We start from the raw sequence: 21,407 nt of genomic DNA, 5'->3' as shown, positions 1-21,407 counted from the left end.
TCGCCATTCATCTTGTTCAGGACGAAGGTGAACGATCAAGGGGGCGTTTTTCTTTCTGCCAACACGGCAAAAAAAGTTTAAATCACTGCACGAGATAAAACGTTGATTGACTTGATGAAATATGTAACAAGATAAAAAAGTCAGTGCTAGATTCAAGATACTGGAGCCGAACCTTTATTAGGTGTGCGCTTCCAGTTACACTTTGCCTTCATTAACAAGTATTCAGATGAAAAATAGGAACATTTACTTTCACCCCAACCCAACCCTGAACATCTCTGCAGCTCATTACACCTGAGACAGTTTCCCAGGAAGGAAAAGAGACGGCAGCCGCTCAGTGCTCAGCATCCATTTCCTTTACTGTGGAGCTGCAGACAGAAATATGCGGGAAGCATCTTTTCCTCTTTGGTTAAATGTGACAGAGCGCCGCTGCGAGTGCAGCAGAGGCTAATGATTTTCTCTGCTGCCGAGTGCATTACAGAACAAACACTCCACTTTTAGCGTGGAGGAAACTCTAAATTCAAGTCGTTCATCTTTCCGCTCCATCCCATCACGTCTCCCCCGTGCGACGCGTTACACACATTAGCAGACGCTAACGACGTTCTCCGCTTTTTAAGCGACACCCGCTGATGATGAATGGCTCCTGTTAGGTAGTGAGGGATGAGATGATCACCTGGGGAAGGATGACGAGAGAGGAGGGGGCATGATTGCGTTTTTTAAGGTGGAGATAGATGATGTGACAAACGGCGCCCGTGTAATCTTGGGATTTGAACCTATGAGGGATGGAGCGAACGGCGAGGGAGGCATGACGGGGAATGCAGAGAGGATGATTGGGTTTTTAGCCCCAAACTGAAGATGGATAATGTGACAGACGAGGCAGATTAAGCTGTGTTTGATCCACTGAAGGATGGGCCGATCAGTGAGGGAGACGTGGGGGGTAATACAGAGAGGGCGGCGGGAAACAAATATGATGTGATAGAAAAGTCACCACCAACTTGATGGCAAAGAGATTTAAGAGCGAGAATTAGAAGATAATTGACTTTCATCGCCTCGGTGTGGAATTTATTGTGACGAGGAATGAATTTAAGAGACAGGAGGGTGTTTTAAATTTGGGCGATTTGGATTTTGAAGTAGCTTCGAATCTGTAAGAAGCACTAAAGAGAAAAGATTGTAAAGCAGCATAATTACAGTCTGCAGTTCATTTTATTTGGAAAAATACCTTCAAGCAAGAAGAGTTCGGCTTATCTTTTCAAACGAGGTGGTTTCAGGTGTTCTCATTAACAGAACATCACACAGTGTTTTGTCAGAAGCTGCTGACATCACAGAGAAGCGGACATGTTTACTGTGGCGGCGATGCGGCGGTCTAAGCTTTCACATTCGCAGCCTGTTAAACATCAACACTGGTGCAGGATGCACTGACTGAGCCTGCCACAGCAGCTTAGCTGATTTCAAACACAGCCACAGAGTGTTTGTCAGCTGATGAGTAAAGTTGGTGATTCCAGCATGATTCATTTTTTCTGTAACATCATTTAGTCACCAGTTGATGACCAATCAGAGCCGCGCTTTTAAAGATGACACCTTCAAAGCATCAAAAGATCATTTTGAACCAGTGTGTGTCCCTCGGTGCTTGTTATCCTTCCTGTTGGCTCGCGTGGCTGCTGGAGGAAAAGAAGCAGACAGTTACTCATGTAGCATCGTGGACGAGTGGTTTCTCCGCTGCAGCCCACAGTCTGCATCAGAGTTTTTCTCTCCTCAAAGACGTTAAGTCAGTGGCTCGTGACGCTGTTAGAGCCGTCTGTAAACATCTGGGTAGTTCAAGTAAACATGCATTTAAATTTGAAAAAATAACAACACTCAAGCAAAAATAGATGTTTTTAGGGCTTTAATATTTCGATTTACTTATCCCAGTGTAACAGCCTGGAAACGTCTGGGAACCGAGGAGAGAAGTTTCTGGACTTTTAGGAGAGGAATGTTGTCCCATTGTTGGCTGGTAGAAAATTCTAGTTCTCCAACATTTTAGAGTTGTCTTTATAAAAGTTTTTGTTTGATGCTCTAAATGTGTCAGTTGGGCATTGGCTTGCTGAGAAATGCAAAGTCTCCCCTGGATGTTGCTCTAAAACCCGAGCGCGCCTTTCAGCACTGATGGTGCTTTTCCAGTAGAGGTGGTAGGGATGGGTATCGAAAACCGGTTCTTGTTGAGAACCGGTTCCCACTGTTTCAATTCCTTGGAATCGTTTGCCATTTTTGCAAACGATTCCCTTATCGATTCCAGTCACCCCGAATGACGTCACCACGTTGCGGAGCGTCATTTACCTGGCAGGAAACATGGCGGCTCAAACGCTAAAAAGTTTGGTTATACTTTACGAGAACGGATGACAACAGGGCAACTTGCAATACTTGCACAGTAGATATTTCATTTAAGGGAGGAAACACTACGAATATGCAAAAGCATTTGCTCACAAAACACGCGATGACCTTAAATGAATGTCGTGTTTTTAATTCCGCTCCGGACTCGTGAATCTCAACCCAGCAGCAGCGGGAACGTTTGCACGTCCTCTCCCGTTAATGCGGCAGGTAAATAATCAACTAACGGTGCAGATTATGTTAGCGCGATCTGCCTTATTACAAAACCTGCCATTACTGTGCATTTAGGTGACCATGATGAGACAGACAGAGTCTGGCTCAGATGCTGGCAGTTCTCGCTGCAGTCTACCGTAGCGTCTCCTTTCAGGCAGGATAGACGAATGTCAGCGAGCAGTGACTCAGTTTGTGGTCAAAGGCTTGCACCCATTTGCCACAGCAGATGATTTTCGGTAAGTGAATGTGTTTAATTGTAGGCAGGGACATTATTGGATATTCTTGTGTAATTGCTACAGAAGAATATTTATTTTATTATTTTACATTCACAATTTTTTTTACTGGGGACCCTGTGACACCCCATTGAAGAGCCGTAGGTTGGATCTGTTAAGATCTCACTGTTGGGTTTGTAAGGCCATGTTACTCCTAAATTTCTATCTTGTTCAAAGAGAAGATATAAAACAAAGATCTAAGCTAATTGACCTTAGTGTTCTCCTTTTTAAAAAAAAAAATAATCGATAAGAGAATCGAATCGTTAAACAGAATCGAAAATGGAATCGGAATCGTGAAAATCTTATCAATACCCATCCCTAAGAGGTGGGAATCACCATACATCCCACGATACGATATTATTGCGATTTTTAAAAAAAAATATTTTGCGATATTCAGATTCTGTACATAAAGGTAAACTTTATCAATCATCATTTTCTCTAATATCAAAGTCTCACACTCAGTCTTTCTCTCATTTCAGTTTGATTGTTGACAAACTGAACGGTTTGTATTACAGTCTAGTCCAACTTAACTGAATCAACCATCTGGTACAATTATAGCTATTCTGAACTATGCAGTTTATGAAAACTATGCAGCCCCTTCAGCAACTGAAGAATTTGAAAGTAAATTAATACAAAATATAATTTTACATTAAATAAAAAAGTTTTAAACTGAATTAAAATAAAACATGTCTTAAATTAAAATAAGTAAACTGTCACATTTGGACAGTGAAGGAATGTCAGGATTCTTGCTCAGAAAAAGGATCAACATGCTCTGAAGTCAGAGCACAAAAACCTTTTTGTAACAAAGTATCGATTTCTGCTGTCCCTGTATCGATACATTATTAGCAAACAAAATATCACCATGCTACACAGTATCCATTTTTTCCTCCACCCCTATTTTCCAGATGTTCCAGCTGCCACTTCCATAGACATCCATGCGTTCCTTTGCCATCAAACATGCAAACTTCAGAACAGAAATAAAGAGTTTTTCCACTTTGTCTCAGTCCAAAAAGAAGAAGGTCGTGTTTCTGGGTCATGTTTCGATGCGGCTTCTTTATGTGACCGAGCTTTAACCTGCAGTGATGCCGTGGTTTCCATGACAGCATCATGCCTGTTTTTAAAGGAGCCCCAAAGTCACGTAGACTGATTTTTGGCCTGTTTCCTGCACACAGAGATTCCAAAAATCAGTTTCTTTGCTCTCTCCGTCTCTCAGCTGTTTTTGAGATCTTCTGCTGCCATCTGACTAATATTTAAAAATATTGTTGATTCCTGAGTTCTGTGTTGGAGGCTGAATCAAATATAGATTTATGAGATTTACACATGATTGCATTCTGCTTTTGCTGACTTCTTTCCAGTTTTTTCACAATTGGCTTTGTAATTAGATCATTTTCCTCGTTTTCTAACCGAGACTCAAGAATAACATTTTGCTGCTCAATTAAATTGTTGGCTGTTGTCTTGGAAGACTTAATGCTCTGCTGTGTAAAAATGCTTTAATTTCCCACAGGAACTAAAAAAGTGGGCAGCAGCTCGGGGACTCGATGTCATCTCAACAACTGTTAGATGATAGATGCACAGAGCACAATGGAGGAAGCAGGACGAGGTCTGCATGCAGAATTAGTACCCCAGATCCTCAGCACCCAAAAAAGCATTTTTTCCTCTGAAAGTTTCATTAAATCTCCAGATTCTCATTACCCTCAGGCCTGAAGGGCGAAGACATAGTGGGAGGAAATGCAGACGGAGTTCAGAGGATGATGGTAATTTTCTCAGGACCAGGAAGGGCACAGTGAAAATAGATAATACGACCGAAGAGGCGGGTATAACAGAGGGATTTGAACACATGAGGGTGCAGCAGACACCGGGGGTGTGGGGGGAGCACGGCTCTGTTGCAGAGAGCATGATTAGCTTTTTAATGGTGATCGGCCGGGAAGGTGAAGAGGGAAAATGAGGCAGAAGAGCCGGCATAATTTGGAGGGTTCGGTTGCAGTAATGGTGAGCCGGCTGCAGCTCAGGGAGAGCGATGGGAGGTTTTTAGCATTTCAAATGTGCAACTCAACAGCCAGCAGATTCACTCGGGGATTTCCAGCCCAAAAGTCTCACAGCTTCCCATTAACCACGGCGATCTGGAATCTATCACGGCTGTGGGAGAGACTGCATGGAGGTTATAAACGTATGTGAATGTGCAGACGGCTCGAAAAGCACACGTTCCTCCAGGAAAGCACTTTATTTTAAGATTCGTATTATTCCGGCCATTTCAAAAGACGTGTCCCAGCTGTCGAGCCAGCGATAAGTCCTCTGGTTTTAATATCGCTCTGGCAGATTAATTCGACTGTACACTCTGTAACAGTGGGGAGACTTTACTTTTCTGCTGTGCCGACAGTTGAAATTTTATTAGGCGTTATCAAACTTTTAGGCCTTTTTTTGACTCATCATTATCTCCCTTTTGCCAACTCGGCGTCTGCCCTTGCAGTTCCTCTCTGTACTTCCTGTCTCATTATTAAAGCTCATTCTAATCATGCTGTACTGGAATATATTTAATGCTTTTGCTTCTGCTGGATTTACGTTATTTTGATTTAAACTGTGGCTTCAGGTTGTTGGTAAACAGCTGACTTCTCCTCTTTCCCTTTCATGTTTTTCTCTGTTTTCTGTTTGTCTGTTTACTTTCTTTTATAGTTTTTCCCCTGTTTTGACTCCAGACACTCACACATAAAATGCCCAAATATTTGCTTATATCAATATTTGTTCCTTAATATTTGTTAACACTTTGCATACATATAATAATAATAATATAATAATCTGTCTTTTCTCGTCCCTCTCTGCTTCTCAGTTCCTCTCTTAGCTCCCAGGAACCTGCGTGTCTCAGAGGAATGGTACAATCGCTTCAAGATCAGCTGGGATGTTCCACCGTCGCCCACAATGGGGTACAGGGTCATCTACCAGCCTCTAACTGGTAATTTAAACACAAACATAGGGCTGCTCGATTATGGCAAAAATGATCATCTCGATTATTTGATGATATTTATTTAACAATAACAATGTTGAATAATGACTTTGCAAATACTGATAACAGTGCAAATGTTTGCAATATAAAAATAAATGAAAAATGTAAACATCTATGTTTAGTGAACTTTGCAGTGTTGCTCTGTGGTGCAGCTACGACACTGTAGCAAAGTTTACACACTGTGTCTACTTGATCCACGTCTGACTCATGAACCCATAATGTTTCCACACCACTCAAGTTTTTTTACCTCTTTAACCAACAGCATCACTCTCCTCTCCAAATAACTTCTGCTTAGCTTTCCGAGCTTCCCTCGGGTCCTCTTAATCAGCGGTCCCCAACCCCCGGGCCTCCGTGAGTCGTTTGGTACCGGGCCGCGAGAGTTGAGGCTCAGGTGTGAGATGTATAGTTTTCAGGGTTTTTATCAGTTTTCAGCGTTATTTTGTTATCGTTTTTATCGTTAACTCGGTTTTCCTGGGTCTTTTCACGTGTGTTATGAATAAATCTTCTTTTTTTTTGGTACCAGTACTAGTTTTATTTTGTTGTATTTATCCGCGACACCTTAAAGGCCGGTCCATGAAAATATTGTCGGGCATAAACCGGTCCGTGGCGCAAAAAAGGTTGGAGACCACTGCTCTTAATTGTTGTGACGCGTGTTCGAAATGCAGAGAGGTGCGCTCGATTTGCCACACGGAGCAGCGCGAGAGTAAAGCACGAGGGAGGGGCTAATAATCGGCTCAGTCATTGTTAATGATCGTTGAAAGCCCAGATCGTAATCCAGATTAAAATTCGATTCATTGAGCAGCCCTACACATACCAGTTATTTCTCCCTAATCTCTTTTTTAGCTCATTTCAAATATTACAGTTTAAGTCCCATCAGACAGTTTTAAGAAATGTTTGCAAACCATAATTCTATAATTTTGTCAATTTCATAAATATGTGGATAAAAACAAAAAGACAGAAATGCTGATGGAGTTTCTTATTGTAACAAAGCACCAGGGATACAAATGTAATCCAGTGCTGAACTGTCACTGACACATAAATGCTAAACTTTACCTCAGAGAAAGGATCAAAAAAGGATGTTGGTCGTACTTACTCACCAACGCTGGAGGACTCGGTTTTTAGTACAATTACCCACACAGTGTACCGAATATGTTTGCATTAAAATCCTTTAAATAGCTCCAAAACCACAACGTGGTCGAGAAGTTCAGTGACAGTGAAGGCAGACAGCTAACTGCAGCTGCTAGCATCCAGCTGTCACTGCGAGGAGCTGCACAACTAACCCAGTGTGAGGCTCGGTCCAATTTAAAGTTTCACCCTCACGCACAGTCTTTGCATTCAGAGAAGAGACCCAAACGCTTTTTATAGAAGGCTGTTAGCACATTTTTCTGTTGTAAAGCTGAGCATTTAAACTCAGCAGCCTGTGGGACTGAAAGTAAAAATCCTGAGCTTTATTCAGCTCTTACCTGGTTCTCATCTCTTTTTGTTGGGTTTTGTCAAAATAGGATCATGTTAGGAACAAAAGCAAATATCCGGACCTGCTGCACTTCCTACAGGAGCTGTCAGTTTTAACAGTATAGAGGAATGTGAGAGGAAAACGATATTTTGTGCTGCAGCTGAAGCTAATGATGACCTCTGAAGTTGCTCCTCTGTTCTCCTGCTGCTTCACTGACCATCTTCTCATCCTTGACGTGTCTCCTCCATGATCACCCTGCAGCCCCCGGACAAGCTCTGGAAACCTTTGTGGGGGAGGATGTGAACACCATGCTGATCGTTAACCTGCTGAGTGGTACCGAGTACAGCGTCAAGGTCATCGCCTCCTACTCGACTGGATCCAGCGAAGCCCTGACAGGAAGGGCCAAGACCTGTAAGTTCATCATTCATTTCTTTAATTCTACACTCGCAGTCACACTGAAGTAGATACAGATGTGCTGTTTAAGAGCGTCTCTGCAAGTTATTAATGTAACAACGTAACTCAGGCACTGTTCAAAGCATCAAATCACATTAGAGAGCTTTGTGGCGTCGGCCTCGTGAAGCCTCCAGTTAAGCTCATTAAAGCGATGCTCTTCAGCAGTCGTACAACTTTTCTCATTTAATTTTTCCGTCACTGGAAACTGTTCATGGATCCTTCCAACAGTTTAGTGTAATCTCTTTTTTGTCTCCATTTTTAATATCACGATATTTTGCAAAAAAACAATTGTTCTGAAAAACAAAGCGACACTTTTATTTACTTCAAATCTGATTTCATCTACATCCAATAAAACTACACCTGCAGACTTGTATATATAATCTTTTTACCTGCAGCTTTATTATGTTGCCCCAAACAAACCTCTGCTTGTTGTATTTCGTCTTGAATGTTGCTTTCAACCTTTTTTAAGATTCATTTTTTGCTGACCTTCCAAAACTCCACCAGCTTTAATGAAGAACAGCTGCAGCCTCTTAGTTTATTTCATCTCACCAATTACAACAGACAGTCAGACACTTCAGATGTTGATCCTAGATACCCGTGCGATGCTCTTAGCAGCAGTCACAATCTCATTACAGGATATTGTCTTTAAAATTGTATTATGTTTGTCTTCACTGTAACTATAACCAGGATTAAAAGAGTAGGATGGAGGAGTCGTCAGTTGTTTCCTCGTAGGATCTAAAATCCTGTTTTTACTCTGTTATGAATTTATAGTGTTTTACTCTTTAGATGTAAAGTAAGAGAAGCCTCGTATTAACAGAGGGGGTTTGTGTTTTCATTCAAATATTTATACCTGCACCTGTTTTGAGTGCAACTTTGTTTTTTTGTTAGTTGTAAAGCACTGATTTCATCAGTCCTTTTGTAAACATGTTAACTGTTTGAATGTTATATCCTATATGCTTTAACCCTTTAAAGCCGGTCAGAGCAGCACGCTCTGTTTTGCGTAACTATTTTTAAATCCCAGTAGCTCTGCAACCACGTGAGCTAGCGCAATCATTTTTTTTGCATATGAAACCGGAGGAGTTGTACTTACATCTTATGCCATCAGCTTGTCCTCGGTCACAGTTTCCTTCCACATATAGCTTTGCAAAAACTGCATAAAAAGCACTTGTAGCAACAAAAACATAATATTCCAGAAACACGCTTTGCTGATCCGATCAGCTGTTTGTAACACTTCCTACGTCCATCAGCGTGAACTATCGCATGTCCTCCATGACCTGCCCGAAACCGGAAGTGACGTCATTTTGCGGAAATGTAGTTTTTTACCATCAGGGCCTCATGAGCCTATACTGGTGTTTTTAAAAGTTATGTTTGACTTTATGACTTTCTGTGTGGTTTCTGGGATGCTTAGGACTCATATTGCACTGCTGGAAATAGTTTATTTTGATGCATATGCTGCTTTTTTGCAAATTTCCATTATAATATTTATTTTCGTTTTTCCTGCAGTGTATAAAAATTGGTGTATTTCAAAAATAAAACTATGAAGACACTCAAAATAAATTTCCTGTGGTGGGAAACTATTTTGTGCAACTTTTTTGTATTTACAGTTTTGAGGGATAAGCCTCTTAAATTTCTCTAACTAGAAAAATATGTTAAAAAACAAAAACGATTTTCAATTTTTTTGTAGTTTATTGCACTTTTTTGCAATTTATGTAATCACTATGCACTTAATGCAAACATATTATTAAAATCTGGGCTATAATGGTTGTATTGATGTATAGCAACTTGAAATGCTCCCAAAAATGGCTCCACAGCATGTAAACATATAATATAAGCTCTGGCGGACTTGGTTCTATGGTAGGTCTTAAAGGGTTAATGAGGAAGAGCACTGCATCTTCCTCTTACCTAATTCTGCTTTACCTTTATAAAGTGTGATACTCTCTGTGGAGCTGCAGAAGGAGGGATATTCATGTGTGACTTGCTTTATTATTATTATTTTATCTGTAATCTTCATTTTAAATGACTTGTGAATGTGCTGAGAAGTGCATGCACTGCAGCACATGCATTTTGGCAGCTGGTAGTGTAATTGCGACCATAAAAGCCATGAACATTAACACGCCACTCAGCTGCTTGTTAATGCAAATGTCCACGCAGCCAATCACATTGATGGTGCAGTTAGGGATGACGTGATGGAGAGATGACCTGCTGCTCAAACTGAGCGTCACAAAGAGGAAGGAATGACATTTAAGTGACTCTGAACATTTCATTATAGTTGGTGCCTCATGAGTTGGTCTGAGTATTTCAGAGGCTGCTGATTGGCTGGGATTGTCCTTCCTGTAACCATCTCTGGGGTTTTCAGAGGTCAGAGGAGTGAGGAGTGTCTGCAGAAGAGCATCTCCAAATACACAATGAACCTTGAGGCAGCAGCAAACAACCACACTGTGTGCCACACACATTTCTATTGCAACAGTCAAATAGTACAATCAGAATCTGACACAAACATGAAAGCATGGATCCGCCTGCCTTGTGTAAGTTGTTCCTCATGGTGGTCTAAGGGTGTGGGGAATCGTTTAAACCAGGGGTAGGCAACTCCAAGCCTCGAGTGCCGGTGTCCTGCAGGTTTTAGATCCCACCCTGGGTCAACACACCTGAATCACATGATTAGTTCATTATCAGGCCTCTGAAGAACTTCAAGAAATGCTGAGGAGTCATTTAGCCCTTTAAATCAGCTGTGATGGATCATGGACACATCTAAAACCTCCAGGACACCGGCACTCAAGGCCTGGAGTTGCCTACCCCTGGTTTAAACACTACAGCCTACATGAGTATTGTTGCTGACCATGTCCGTTCCTCTATGACAGGGGTGTCCAAACTTTTTTCACTGAGGGCCACATACATAAAAATATAGGAGGGGCTGGGCCACTTACTAGAAATTAGGTATATAACCTTAACTTTCGTGTATTAAAGTTAGAAAAATCACTTAAAAGTGGTCGAATAGGTTATATTGTTGAATATAATTCAAGACAAAACTGCCTTCATCACAGCTTTCCATAAATGGATCTTTATTGATTTATTCAGAAAAAGCTTTGGTAGCTCATTCTCAGAACAGCAGCCTCAGATTTCTTCTTAGACAGAAGATTTACAGCACAGAGAAAAAACAATAAAGGGGAAATGGGACGGGCACATTTCAAGTTTGTTATTTAAGTTATTAGGCTTAGCAACACACCTATCAGGAGTGCATATAATTTTAGTAAATTATTCTGGTGAGTATCAGCTGCGCTGGGTATGTAAATCGGGCCATCCAGCTGCGGTGCTGATCGCCACTCGTGCCAAAAATCCGGACAAATGTCGCTTGATCAAGGAGCAAATCTGCATCAGATGAGATCAGCTGACTTTGCGTGTACGTGCGCTGTGCACAGCGGTGTGTACTCTGTGTGTTAACAAGAAAAGCGCATATAAGAAAGTGGTGCGCAAAAGCAGGGTAGTGACAGAATTGATGCGCATTACTTATATTTGAAGCATGTGTACCTGCACATTAACACACGGGTACTGGAATATATTTTTTACTCAACTAAAGTGCTCGTGCTCTCGTCCACTCCCCGCAAAAAAATAGCAGCTGTGCGGCGTCTGTGGCATCGGTGCTCTCATCGCATGCGATGGAGTAAAAATCAAAAGCACAGCTGACAAGTCTTCAACAACTGGATTTCTGGACATGCTGACGTTGTTGAAGTCCTGCACTTTTTCCGGGCACATTATTTCGGTGACTTTAACGAGGCCGTGTTTTATGAGGTCTCCATCTGAAAAAGGCTTGCCATGTCTTGCGATGAGTTGGGCGACCTCATAGCTGGCTATTGTAGCCTTTCCCTGGACCTTTTGAGCACAAAAAAAAAATACTGTTGCTGACCCCGCAGGAGAGCTACCCTTTGCTTTAATTTCTGCTTTCGCTCAGCACCAGTGTAGGATGCATAGGCCTGATGTTGGGTTTCATAATGACGTCGTACATTATACTCTTTCATAACTGCCATAATTTCAGTGCAGATCAAACAGACACACTTCCCCTTGAATTCTTTGAAGAAATATTCACTCTCCCACCATGTCTGAAATTTTCTGCATTCACTTTCTACCTTTCGCTTCTTTGGTTCTGCCATGTTTGGTAACTTGGGGTAAATTTCTTCTGTGATTGTCCTTTTTGGTGGAGCAACTGCCTTGATCGACAGTAGCTCCCCCTGGTGTTAAACCTAAGAAGTGCAATACACTCAAGCAAAAGTTGAAGTGCGGGCCATATTCTATTCTATTTATAAAGTTACTTGCGGGCCAATTAAAAATGGATCGCGGGCCGCAGTTGGCCCGCGGGCCGGAGTTTGGACACCCCTGCTCTATGACCACAGTCTACCATCTTCACTGTACTCAAATGGCCTCTGCAGTCACCTGATTTCAATTCAACAGAGCACTTTTAGAATGTAGTGTAATGGAAGATTCTCATCATGGATGTGCAGCAACACTCCTATGATGTCAGCTTGGACCGAAATCCCTGAGAAATGTTTCCCGCCCTGGTTAAATCTATTCCACGGAGAGTTAAGACAGTTCCAAAGTCTAAAGGGGAACTAACATGGTACCAAGGCGTACCTGATATATGCTGTATCCCAATTCAGGGTCTGCAGCCTTAAAGGCCGCATTTTAAGGCCGATTACGTCACAGCGACGCGATGAAGGCTGTCCCAATTTGAAGGCTGCTCGAAATGCGGCCCTCAAATGCGTCCTTCATTTCCCTGAATTTTAAGGACGTGGCGGTGTAGACTTCGTGGCCCAACATATCCCAGAATGCATAGCGCGGCGGTGGGTGTGGATAATTTTGCTGAAAAAAAACGGTGATGAGGGGCACCCGAAGAGTAAACTTTAAGTAAGTACTGAATATTATGTCACTTATTTATGTGCAAATGTTTAATAACGAAGAACATTAAAACATTCCTGTTGGCCACATGTCGGCAAAGTCATGTGACATTAGTGACGTTTGTACTAACTTGGTTTTAAAGCCTTTACTTTAAAATATACGCCGTTCAATAGCTGAGCTTAATCAGAGAATGATCAAAGCTCATGTAGAAACAAACAAACAAATGAACAAAAGATTTTCTCCTTCATTTCTGTCAAACAAAGCTGTATGAAACGTTTCCAGCTGTTAGTATCATGGTTGCTAGGCAACCTGGGCAGCGCGACGGAGGCTAGACCGTCCCATTTCACAAGCCTCGCACTTCCGGCCTTAGCGGTCTTTGAGTACGCGGCCCTGGAGGATCGTTGAGGCTGCGAACTTTAAGGCTGCAGACCCTGAACTGGGAAACAGCCATAGAGTGTATACCACCGCTGTGGTGACTAGTCCCAGTTTAACAGGTGGTATTATAAGGAGAACCTAATTATTGTAGAAATAAATGCACATGTAAATGCCATATTTGTCAGTATTGATGTTTAAGGGGATTTCATGACCCGGTCATTTAATTTTATAATTGAGCTGAAAAGACAACTCAGCACATGGCCCCGCCCCTCCCAGAGCCTCACAGGGGGTCATGTGATTGTATGTATTATTCTAGGGTCTACCATACAATATAAAGCCCCTTGAGGCGACTGTATAAATATTACTGAATTGAAAAGAACCAAATATTGCAAAAGCTAAGATCGGCACTGACTGGATGTGTCAGACGATCATTATTATTTTTAACTTAAACAACTACTAAAGAAACACAAGAGTAACTGGCTTGTTTTAGGTTTGAAGTAAATGAACTTGACACAAATAACAAACCACGTTCATATTACCTGTGGCACTTTTTGAAAAAAGTCATTTGAAAGTCCAACCGTTTGCTCAATTTTATATATTTATTTTTAATCAAATATGAGGTCAAAATCTATTTAAGAAAATAAAGATAAAAGCAACTATAAACTACGAAGTATACCTTTCCTGCACCGTGATGATTTCCCAATAGACCAGTACATCTTTGCTCTGCTTGCTCTTAATTGTTCTGTTGGCATTTTCCACCCAGGATCATTTATACACCTTGTTATTGGTTTTCTCGGCCCTTTCTACCTCTTTGAGTACAAGTGAATAAACAATATCATCTAATCTAATCAGAGAGCAGTCAGACTCCTGCAGGCTCAATATCTTGATATCCATCTGACGCCTTTAATGGCGACTCCACCTAATTACATCCCAGAATGAACTGTAGATGCTATGGATTTAAGTTATCTCACTTGTGATGTGGACACTTCCTGAGGCTCTGTGAGTGTTTGGCCTGGTTCAATCAATCACTTGCTTCTCAAGTACAATCATTAGAGTAGGAGCCTGGATTTTCCTCTCCTGCATGATAATTAATCACTTCAGTGCAGACTGGCCTATCGGTGAAATAGCCCTTTTTGAAAATGAAAGGTCTCTGGTTTGATCTCCATGACAGCCAAAGCATCCAATGAAAACTATGTGTCCTTTTGAAGTGTCCTTGAGCAGGACTCCGAACCTCCACCCTTTCATCCGCTCTCATTGCTCTCTGCGCGAGAGCTCTCGATACAAGTGTCGGCTAAATGCCCGAACATGCAGCTTTAAATAGAGCGTGTCACTTTGCATCGGAGCCACAGTTTCCGCTGCCTGCATGACAATTAAGCACTTCTTGGTTGAATTGAAGGACAAGTTTGGAAGGAAAACGAGGAAAGAAGAAGGGGATGAACTCTGACAAAGATGGAGAGATGGGTTGAGTCGACAAGAGAGCAAGATGATGAGGCCAGTGGGATCCCAGGAGGTGAATGGAGCATCTGTCATATTGCTCACCAGCATGTTAATGAAGCCAATGGACCAGCAGAGCTTAGTGGGCTGATGTATCAATGTCACGCAGAGGACGAGTATCATGGTCGTTGTGGCAAAAAGAAGAATGACACTCCAGGTTATCTGCTTACACTCGTATACCTAAAGGTTTATGAAAGAAATACCCCAGAAATAATGTTGTATATGACATTTAATGCTTATTGCAAGGATACAGCAAAAGGTTACTTCTTGTGAAATACTCAAAATTTAAGTTTTAAGTTCAAGAATTTCAAAAGTAAAGCAGTAATTTAGAAGTAAGGCATGAAACTTGTGCTGGGGGACCTAATCAAAGCGTGTTGAAAGCCACAGAGACGCAGTGTTTAGAGAAAATGCGTCTTAACTGTTCTGATACTCCGGACACGTGAGGGATCACTGAGGTTGTCCTTCCCTCCTGGAACTTTCTTTAGGTGCCTTGACAGGTTTGACAAATGTCCAGCTGGGATAACCACATTTACTCAGCAACTTCTTGCTCTTCTGCTTCCCTGGCCGCTGTGTCTGTGGGGATGGTGTTTGATCTGTATTGTAGCGTCCAGTTTGTGCTCCAGTGGATGTAGGTTTACAGTACGCATCAGCTTTTAGATGTCCCCCATTACTGATGGAAATCTCACAGTCTAAGAAGGCTAACCTGCCACTTTTCATATCCTTCCTTGATAAATTTGATGTGTTGGTCCACTGAGTTAATGTGATCCGTGATTTTTGGTACGATTTTCACCCACATATGTCATCCAGGGTAGGATAGCAAAGCCCTCTTTTCCACTGTTTCCATGTAGAAGTTGGCCACAATGGGTGAAACTGGGGAACCCATGGCACATAATGGTTTGGATTTATATAGCGCTTTTCAAGGCACCCAAAGCGCTTTACAATACCACTATTCATTCACGCTCACATTCACACACTGTTGGAGGCAAACTACAGACTACAGGGCAGACTGACAGAAGCGAGGCTGCCATATCGCGCCATCGGCCCCTCTGGCCAACACCAGTAGGCGGTAGGGTAAAGTGTCTTGCCCAAGGACACAACGACCAGGGGTTGCTCAGGGATCGAACCAGCGACCTTCCGGTTACAGATGCGCTTCCCAACCCCCTGAGCCACAGTCACCCCACATCCTTCCATCCATCCTTCCTTCCATCCATCCACCCATCCATCCATCCATCCTTCCATCCACCCATCCATCCATCCATTCCTCCATCCATCCATCCTTCCATCCTTCCGTCCATCCATCCACCCTTCCATAATTCCATCCTTCCATCCACCCATCCATCCATCCTTCCATCCACCCATCCATCCATCCTTCCATCCACCCATCCACCCATCCTTCCTTCCATCCACCCATCCATCCATCCTTCCATCATTCCATCCTTCCATCCACCCATCCTTCCATCCTTCCTCCCATCCACCCATCCATCCATCCTTCCATCCATCCATCCACCCATCCTTCCATCCATCCATCCTTCCATCCACCCATCCATCCTTCCATCCATCCATCCATTCATCCATCCATCCATCCTTCCTCCCATCCACCCATCCATCCATCCTTCCATCCATCCATCCACCCATCCTTCCTTCCATCCACCCATCCTTCCATCCACCCATCCATCCATCCATCCTTCCATCCATCCTTCCATCCATCCACCCATCCTTCCATCCACCCATCCATCCTTCCATCCATCCATTCATCCATCCATCCATCCACCCACCCATCCATCCTTCCATCCACCCATCCATCCTTCCATCCATCCATTCATCCATCCATCCATCCATCCACCCATCCTTCCTTCCATCCACCCATCCTTCCATCCACCCATCCATCCTTCCATCCATCCATCCTTCCTTCCATCCATCCTTCCATCCATCCATCCTTCCATCCACCCATCCATCCTTCCATCCATCCTTCCATCCACCCATCCATCCATCCTTCCATCCACCCATCCATCCTTCCATCCACCCATCCATCCATCCTTCCATCCACCCATCCATCCTTCCATCCACCCATCCATCCTTCCATCCATCCATTCATCCATCCATCCATCCATCCACCCATCCTTCCTTCCATCCACCCATCCATCCTTCCTTCCATCCATCCTTCCATCCACCCATCCATCCTTCCATCCACCCATCCATCCATCCTTCCATCCACCCATCCATCCATCCTTCCATCCACCCATCCATCCTTCCATCCATCCATCCATCCATCCACATCTCATAATTATTCTTGTCACACAAATTGTTTTTGTGCTCTAATCAGCTCTTCAAGCCTTTTCACAGTGAAATCGAATCTTACTTTAATGAATTTACATCAAATATCAATCTACTGATAACATTCTGAGCGACTCGATATTAAGGGAACAACCAGAAACATTATATGACCGAAGCTTCCTGCACAGATTGTGTGGCATTTAGAAAAGTGCAGCTGTTTGGAGACGGGCTCTCTCTGCGAAACAGAGCCTGAGAAACTGACGTATTTTGCATCTTAAAAGATACTAATTAGTAAAATAAAGCTGATGAGCTAATCGTTAATGTTTCCATGTCTCATGAATGTTGCGCATTAGATACTTTTTCCATTGCAGTGGGAGCACGTTGGGCAGGCTAACAAAGCTCTTTATAGGTGATCCTGCATCCTTTGTTAGGATATGGGACTCGAAATGTCTCCAGTACTCCATTTGCTTGAACATATCTGTGAGCAGCATGTATGTGCAGAATATAAGTTTCCAGAAGAGCCTCATTGTAGTTTTTACAAGACAAAGAAACAGCTGCTTTACATCCATCTGAGCTCCTTTACCTCACAGGGGGTGTGAGCGTCTCTGCCCAACGGGACAGTGTGAAGCAGCATGAAAGTCTGAGGTCACTCTGCTTGTAAACGGTGCATTGCTCTTTTGGGGGTGGGAGTGAGTAACTGCCCAAATGAATAAGCATCATGGGTTTTTGTTAACGAGTGTGGGTGAGATGGAGTCTGAATGTGCCGCATCAGCAGAAACGGAAACGCTGTGCTGGATTGTCGTGGTGAAGTGGGACCACTGAATCAAAGTTACTGCTGATGATTCTCAACATTTTCCTCTGTGTGAAACTTCTAGAGCACCAGTTCCTGTTGAATATTGACAGATCATCAATAAGAGCAAATCCAAACAGCTGGAGTGTTTTGTCTCCCGCTGCCTTTAGTGTGTCGACATATATGTAGAGATGCTGACTTAAGAATCCCTTTGCGTCTCCTCATTAAGTCACTTGCTGAGAGGTTTACAGAAACATTATGCAGGGATACATTATGCATTTGTATGAAGTTCAAAATAATGCAGATTAGATATTTGGCTCAACTGAAAATGTTCTGTTTTGTCAGAGGGAATGATACTGAGCTGTACAGACCATTACCAGCTCACAGAGACACGCATGCTAATGTTCTTCAGCCGGGAACAAGAGCTGCTTTCAAACGTCGGCCGATAAAAGCGCATACATACCATTTGCATAAACAGAGTGTGTGTGGGTTTGTTTGTGCGTGTGTGCATAAGCCAGACTTCTGAAGCAAAGACAGTGCAGCTATATTTCTGCGTGTCTGTAAATAACTTCATGAAAGTGCACTTTGGTGTCCTTGAAACCAACTGGCCAGAGACTTTTGCATCTGCCGTGTGGAAACAGGATGCCGTGTGGTTCCTCAGATGTGAGCTGAGAGCTGTTAAACATATATATAGCTTTGCTCTTATGGCAGTATAGAGAGGAATGCTTACAAGTTTATAATGCACGTTTTAAGGCTTAGTTTTATGTCTCAATGCTGCTTTTGTTCGCGTCCAGACTCGTGACATCAAAACTCGTAGTGTCCACACAGCTGACTGTAGGAGGCGTGACATAAAAGAATAGCAGGGACATCAAATTACATTAAAATGTCCAATAATACAGCTGCCACTGACCCACATCACATCTGTTCTTAGACTAAGAGATCTGAGACAGATTTTAGCTTTAGTTTTTGGAAATACAGTGGGGCAAAAAAGTATTTAGTCAGCCACCGATTGTGCAAGTTCCCCCACTTAAAATGATGACAGAGGTCAGTAATTTGCACCAGAGGTACACTTCAACTGTGAGAGACAGAATGTGAAAAAAAAATCCATGAATTCACATGGTAGGATTTGTAAAGAATTTATTCGTAAATCAGGGTGGAAAATAAGTATTTGGTCACCTCAAACAAGGAAAATCCCTGGCTCTCACAGACCTGTAACGTCTTCTGTAAGAAGCTTTTCTGTCCCCCACTCGTTACCTGTATGAATGGCACCTGTTTGACCTCATCATCTGTATAAAAGACACCTGTCCACAGCCTCAACCAGTCAGACTCCAAACTCCGCCATGGCCAAGACCAAAGAGCTTTCGAAGGACACCAGGAAAAGAATTGTAGACCTGCACCAGACTGGGAAGAGTGAATCTACAATAGGCAAGCAGCTTGGTGTGAAAAAATCAACTGTGGGAGCAATCATCAGAAAATGGAAGACATACAAGACCACTGATAATCTCCCTCGATCTGGGGCTCCACGCAAGATCTCATCCCGTGGGGTCAAAATGATCATGAGAACGGTGAGCAAAGATCCCAGAACCACACGGGGGGACCTGGTGAATGACCTGCAGAGAGCTGGGACCAAAGTAACAAAGGTCACCATCAGTAACACACTACAACGGCAGGGAATCAAATCCCGCAGTGCCAGACGTGTTCCGCTGCTGAAGCCAGTGCATGTCCAGGCCCGTCTGAAGTTTGCCAGAGAGCACATGGATGATACAGCAGAGGATTGGGAGAATGTCATGTGGTCAGATGAAACCAAAGTAGAACTTTTTGGTATAAACTCAACTCGTCGTGTTTGGAGGAAGAAGAATACTGAGTTGCATCCCAAGAACACCATACCTACTGTGAAGCATGGGGGTGGAAACATCATGCTATGGGGCTGTTTTTCTGCCAAGGGGACAGGACGACTGATCCGTGTTAAGGACAGAATGAATGGGGCCGAGTATCGTGAGATTTTGAGCCAAAACCTCCTTCCATCAGTGAGAACTTTGAAGATGAAACGAGGCTGGGTCTTCCAACATGACAATGATCCAAAACACACCGCCCGGGCAACAAAGGAGTGGCTCCGTAAGAAGCATTTGAAAGTCCTGGAGTGGCCTAGCCAGTCTCCAGACCTCAACCCCATAGAAAATCTGTGGCGGGAGTTGAAAGTCCGTGTTGCTCGGCGACAGCCCCAAAACATCACTGCTCTTGAGAAGATCTGCATGGAGGAATGGGCCAAAATACCAGCTACTGTGTGTGCAAACCTGGTAAAGACCTATAGTAAACGTTTGACCTCTGTTATTGCCAACAAAGGTTATGTTACAAAGTATTGAGTTGTATTTTTGTTATTGACCAAATACTTATTTTCCACCCTGATTTACGAATAAATTCTTTACAAATCCTACCATGTGAATTCATGGATTTTTTTTTCACATTCTGTCTCTCACAGTTGAAGTGTACCTCTGGTGCAAATTACTGACCTCTGTCATCATTTTAAGTGGGGGAACTTGCACAATCGGTGGCTGACTAAATACTTTTTTGCCCCACTGTATCTTATCATGTTTGGTTTAGGGCTGCCACGATTAGTCGACTAGTCACGATTACGTCGACTATCAAAATCGTCGACGACTGATTTAATAGTCGACGCGTCGTTTGAAGCTTTGTAAGATCCCAAAAGACGCAGGAATAAGTAGTAGGATTTAAGAGTGTAATAACGGACTGAAACAGAAGATGGCAGCACTGCATGTACAAGGATGCCAGCTGCCGTTAAACCCCGAAGAAGAAGAAGCTGTTTCCCAGAATTCATTGTCCAGCTCAGTTTCCAACAATGGCGGCAGCTAGTTAGTTTTAATATTACTCTTATTATTCTTTCTGGGTCACAAAATAAACTTGTGCAATAAGCTGTACGTTTTACGTCCAATGGATGATGATCTGCTTAGTCGACTATCAAAATAATCGTTTGTGGCAGCCCTAGTTCGGTTCAATTTCAATCTAAATAGCTTTCTAAATCATTAAGTTTGTAAATAACGAGAGCAAATGTTAGATATGTACGTAAAAAACTGAAACCTCCACAGCTCCTGGTGTGAGGGGGCTGCTGCTTGTCTGATTGGTGAAATTTACTTGGTGCATGCCATGAAGAGACTCACGGTGCTGTGATGTCATTGTTCCAGTATTAATAAGAGTTTAAAGTTAGTAGAGAAATATGTTTACTGCAGAAACCCGACATTCCTGAGCTGCAGCTCTTCATCCACTGAACCAAAGCAGTCGTTGAGCGTTTAGTTCTTTTTGTAAAACTCAAACACGGTGCTCCGAGTGACAGATTCAAGAATGGAATTTGGAAATAATGTCTGGGCTCGTAAATATCTGCTCTGCAAGTAAAAACACTTTTCTGTTTCCCTGCAGTGTACCTGGGCGTGACCAACCTGAGTACCTATCAGGTGAGGATGAACGGGCTGTGTGCCCAGTGGCAGCCTCACCGACATGCCAGCGCCTACAGAGTGGCCCTGGAGTCGCTGGTTGGTGAGTACAGTGATGGCAGCGTGATTTTAAAGGTGGTTTTATTCCTTCTGTGTGATGTTTTGCTCGTACTCCCATCTATACTGTGTATGTAAGCAAATAAAGGTCAGCCTGGGGCGTTTGTTGGATCATTTCACAGTATCAACATTTTAAACTTATGAACCTGTTCTCATCATGAAGGTTTGTAGTTCTTCTATTTGCAAGTGGAATTCCTTTCATCCCAGTATCTCTGCTCGACTACGCGCACAATCTCAAGCTGCTAAAAAAAGACTCGTTTGTAGGTGGTGGAAG

General features: G+C 42.9%; 1 protein-coding gene across 7 annotated transcripts in view; it reads left to right on the top strand.

Annotated features, from left to right (window-relative positions):
* Nucleotides 1-21,407, top strand: part of col14a1b (collagen, type XIV, alpha 1b) — a 209,136-nt gene that overhangs the window by 120,005 nt on the left and 67,724 nt on the right. For all 7 annotated transcript variants that reach the window (XM_085149183.1, XM_085149181.1, XM_085149180.1 and 4 more), the window contains 3 exons: nt 5,671-5,793; nt 7,559-7,708; nt 21,003-21,119. In XM_085149183.1, coding sequence (XP_085005309.1) covers nt 5,671-5,793; nt 7,559-7,708; nt 21,003-21,119 — 390 coding nt within the window. The remainder of the gene's footprint in view (nt 1-5,670; nt 5,794-7,558; nt 7,709-21,002; nt 21,120-21,407) is intronic.

The sequence above is a fragment of the Neolamprologus multifasciatus genome, chromosome 22 (genome assembly GCF_963576455.1).
Source record: "Neolamprologus multifasciatus chromosome 22, fNeoMul1.2, whole genome shotgun sequence".
NCBI lineage: Eukaryota > Metazoa > Chordata > Actinopteri > Cichliformes > Cichlidae > Neolamprologus > Neolamprologus multifasciatus.
This window is presented reverse-complemented; position numbering and strand designations above follow the sequence as displayed.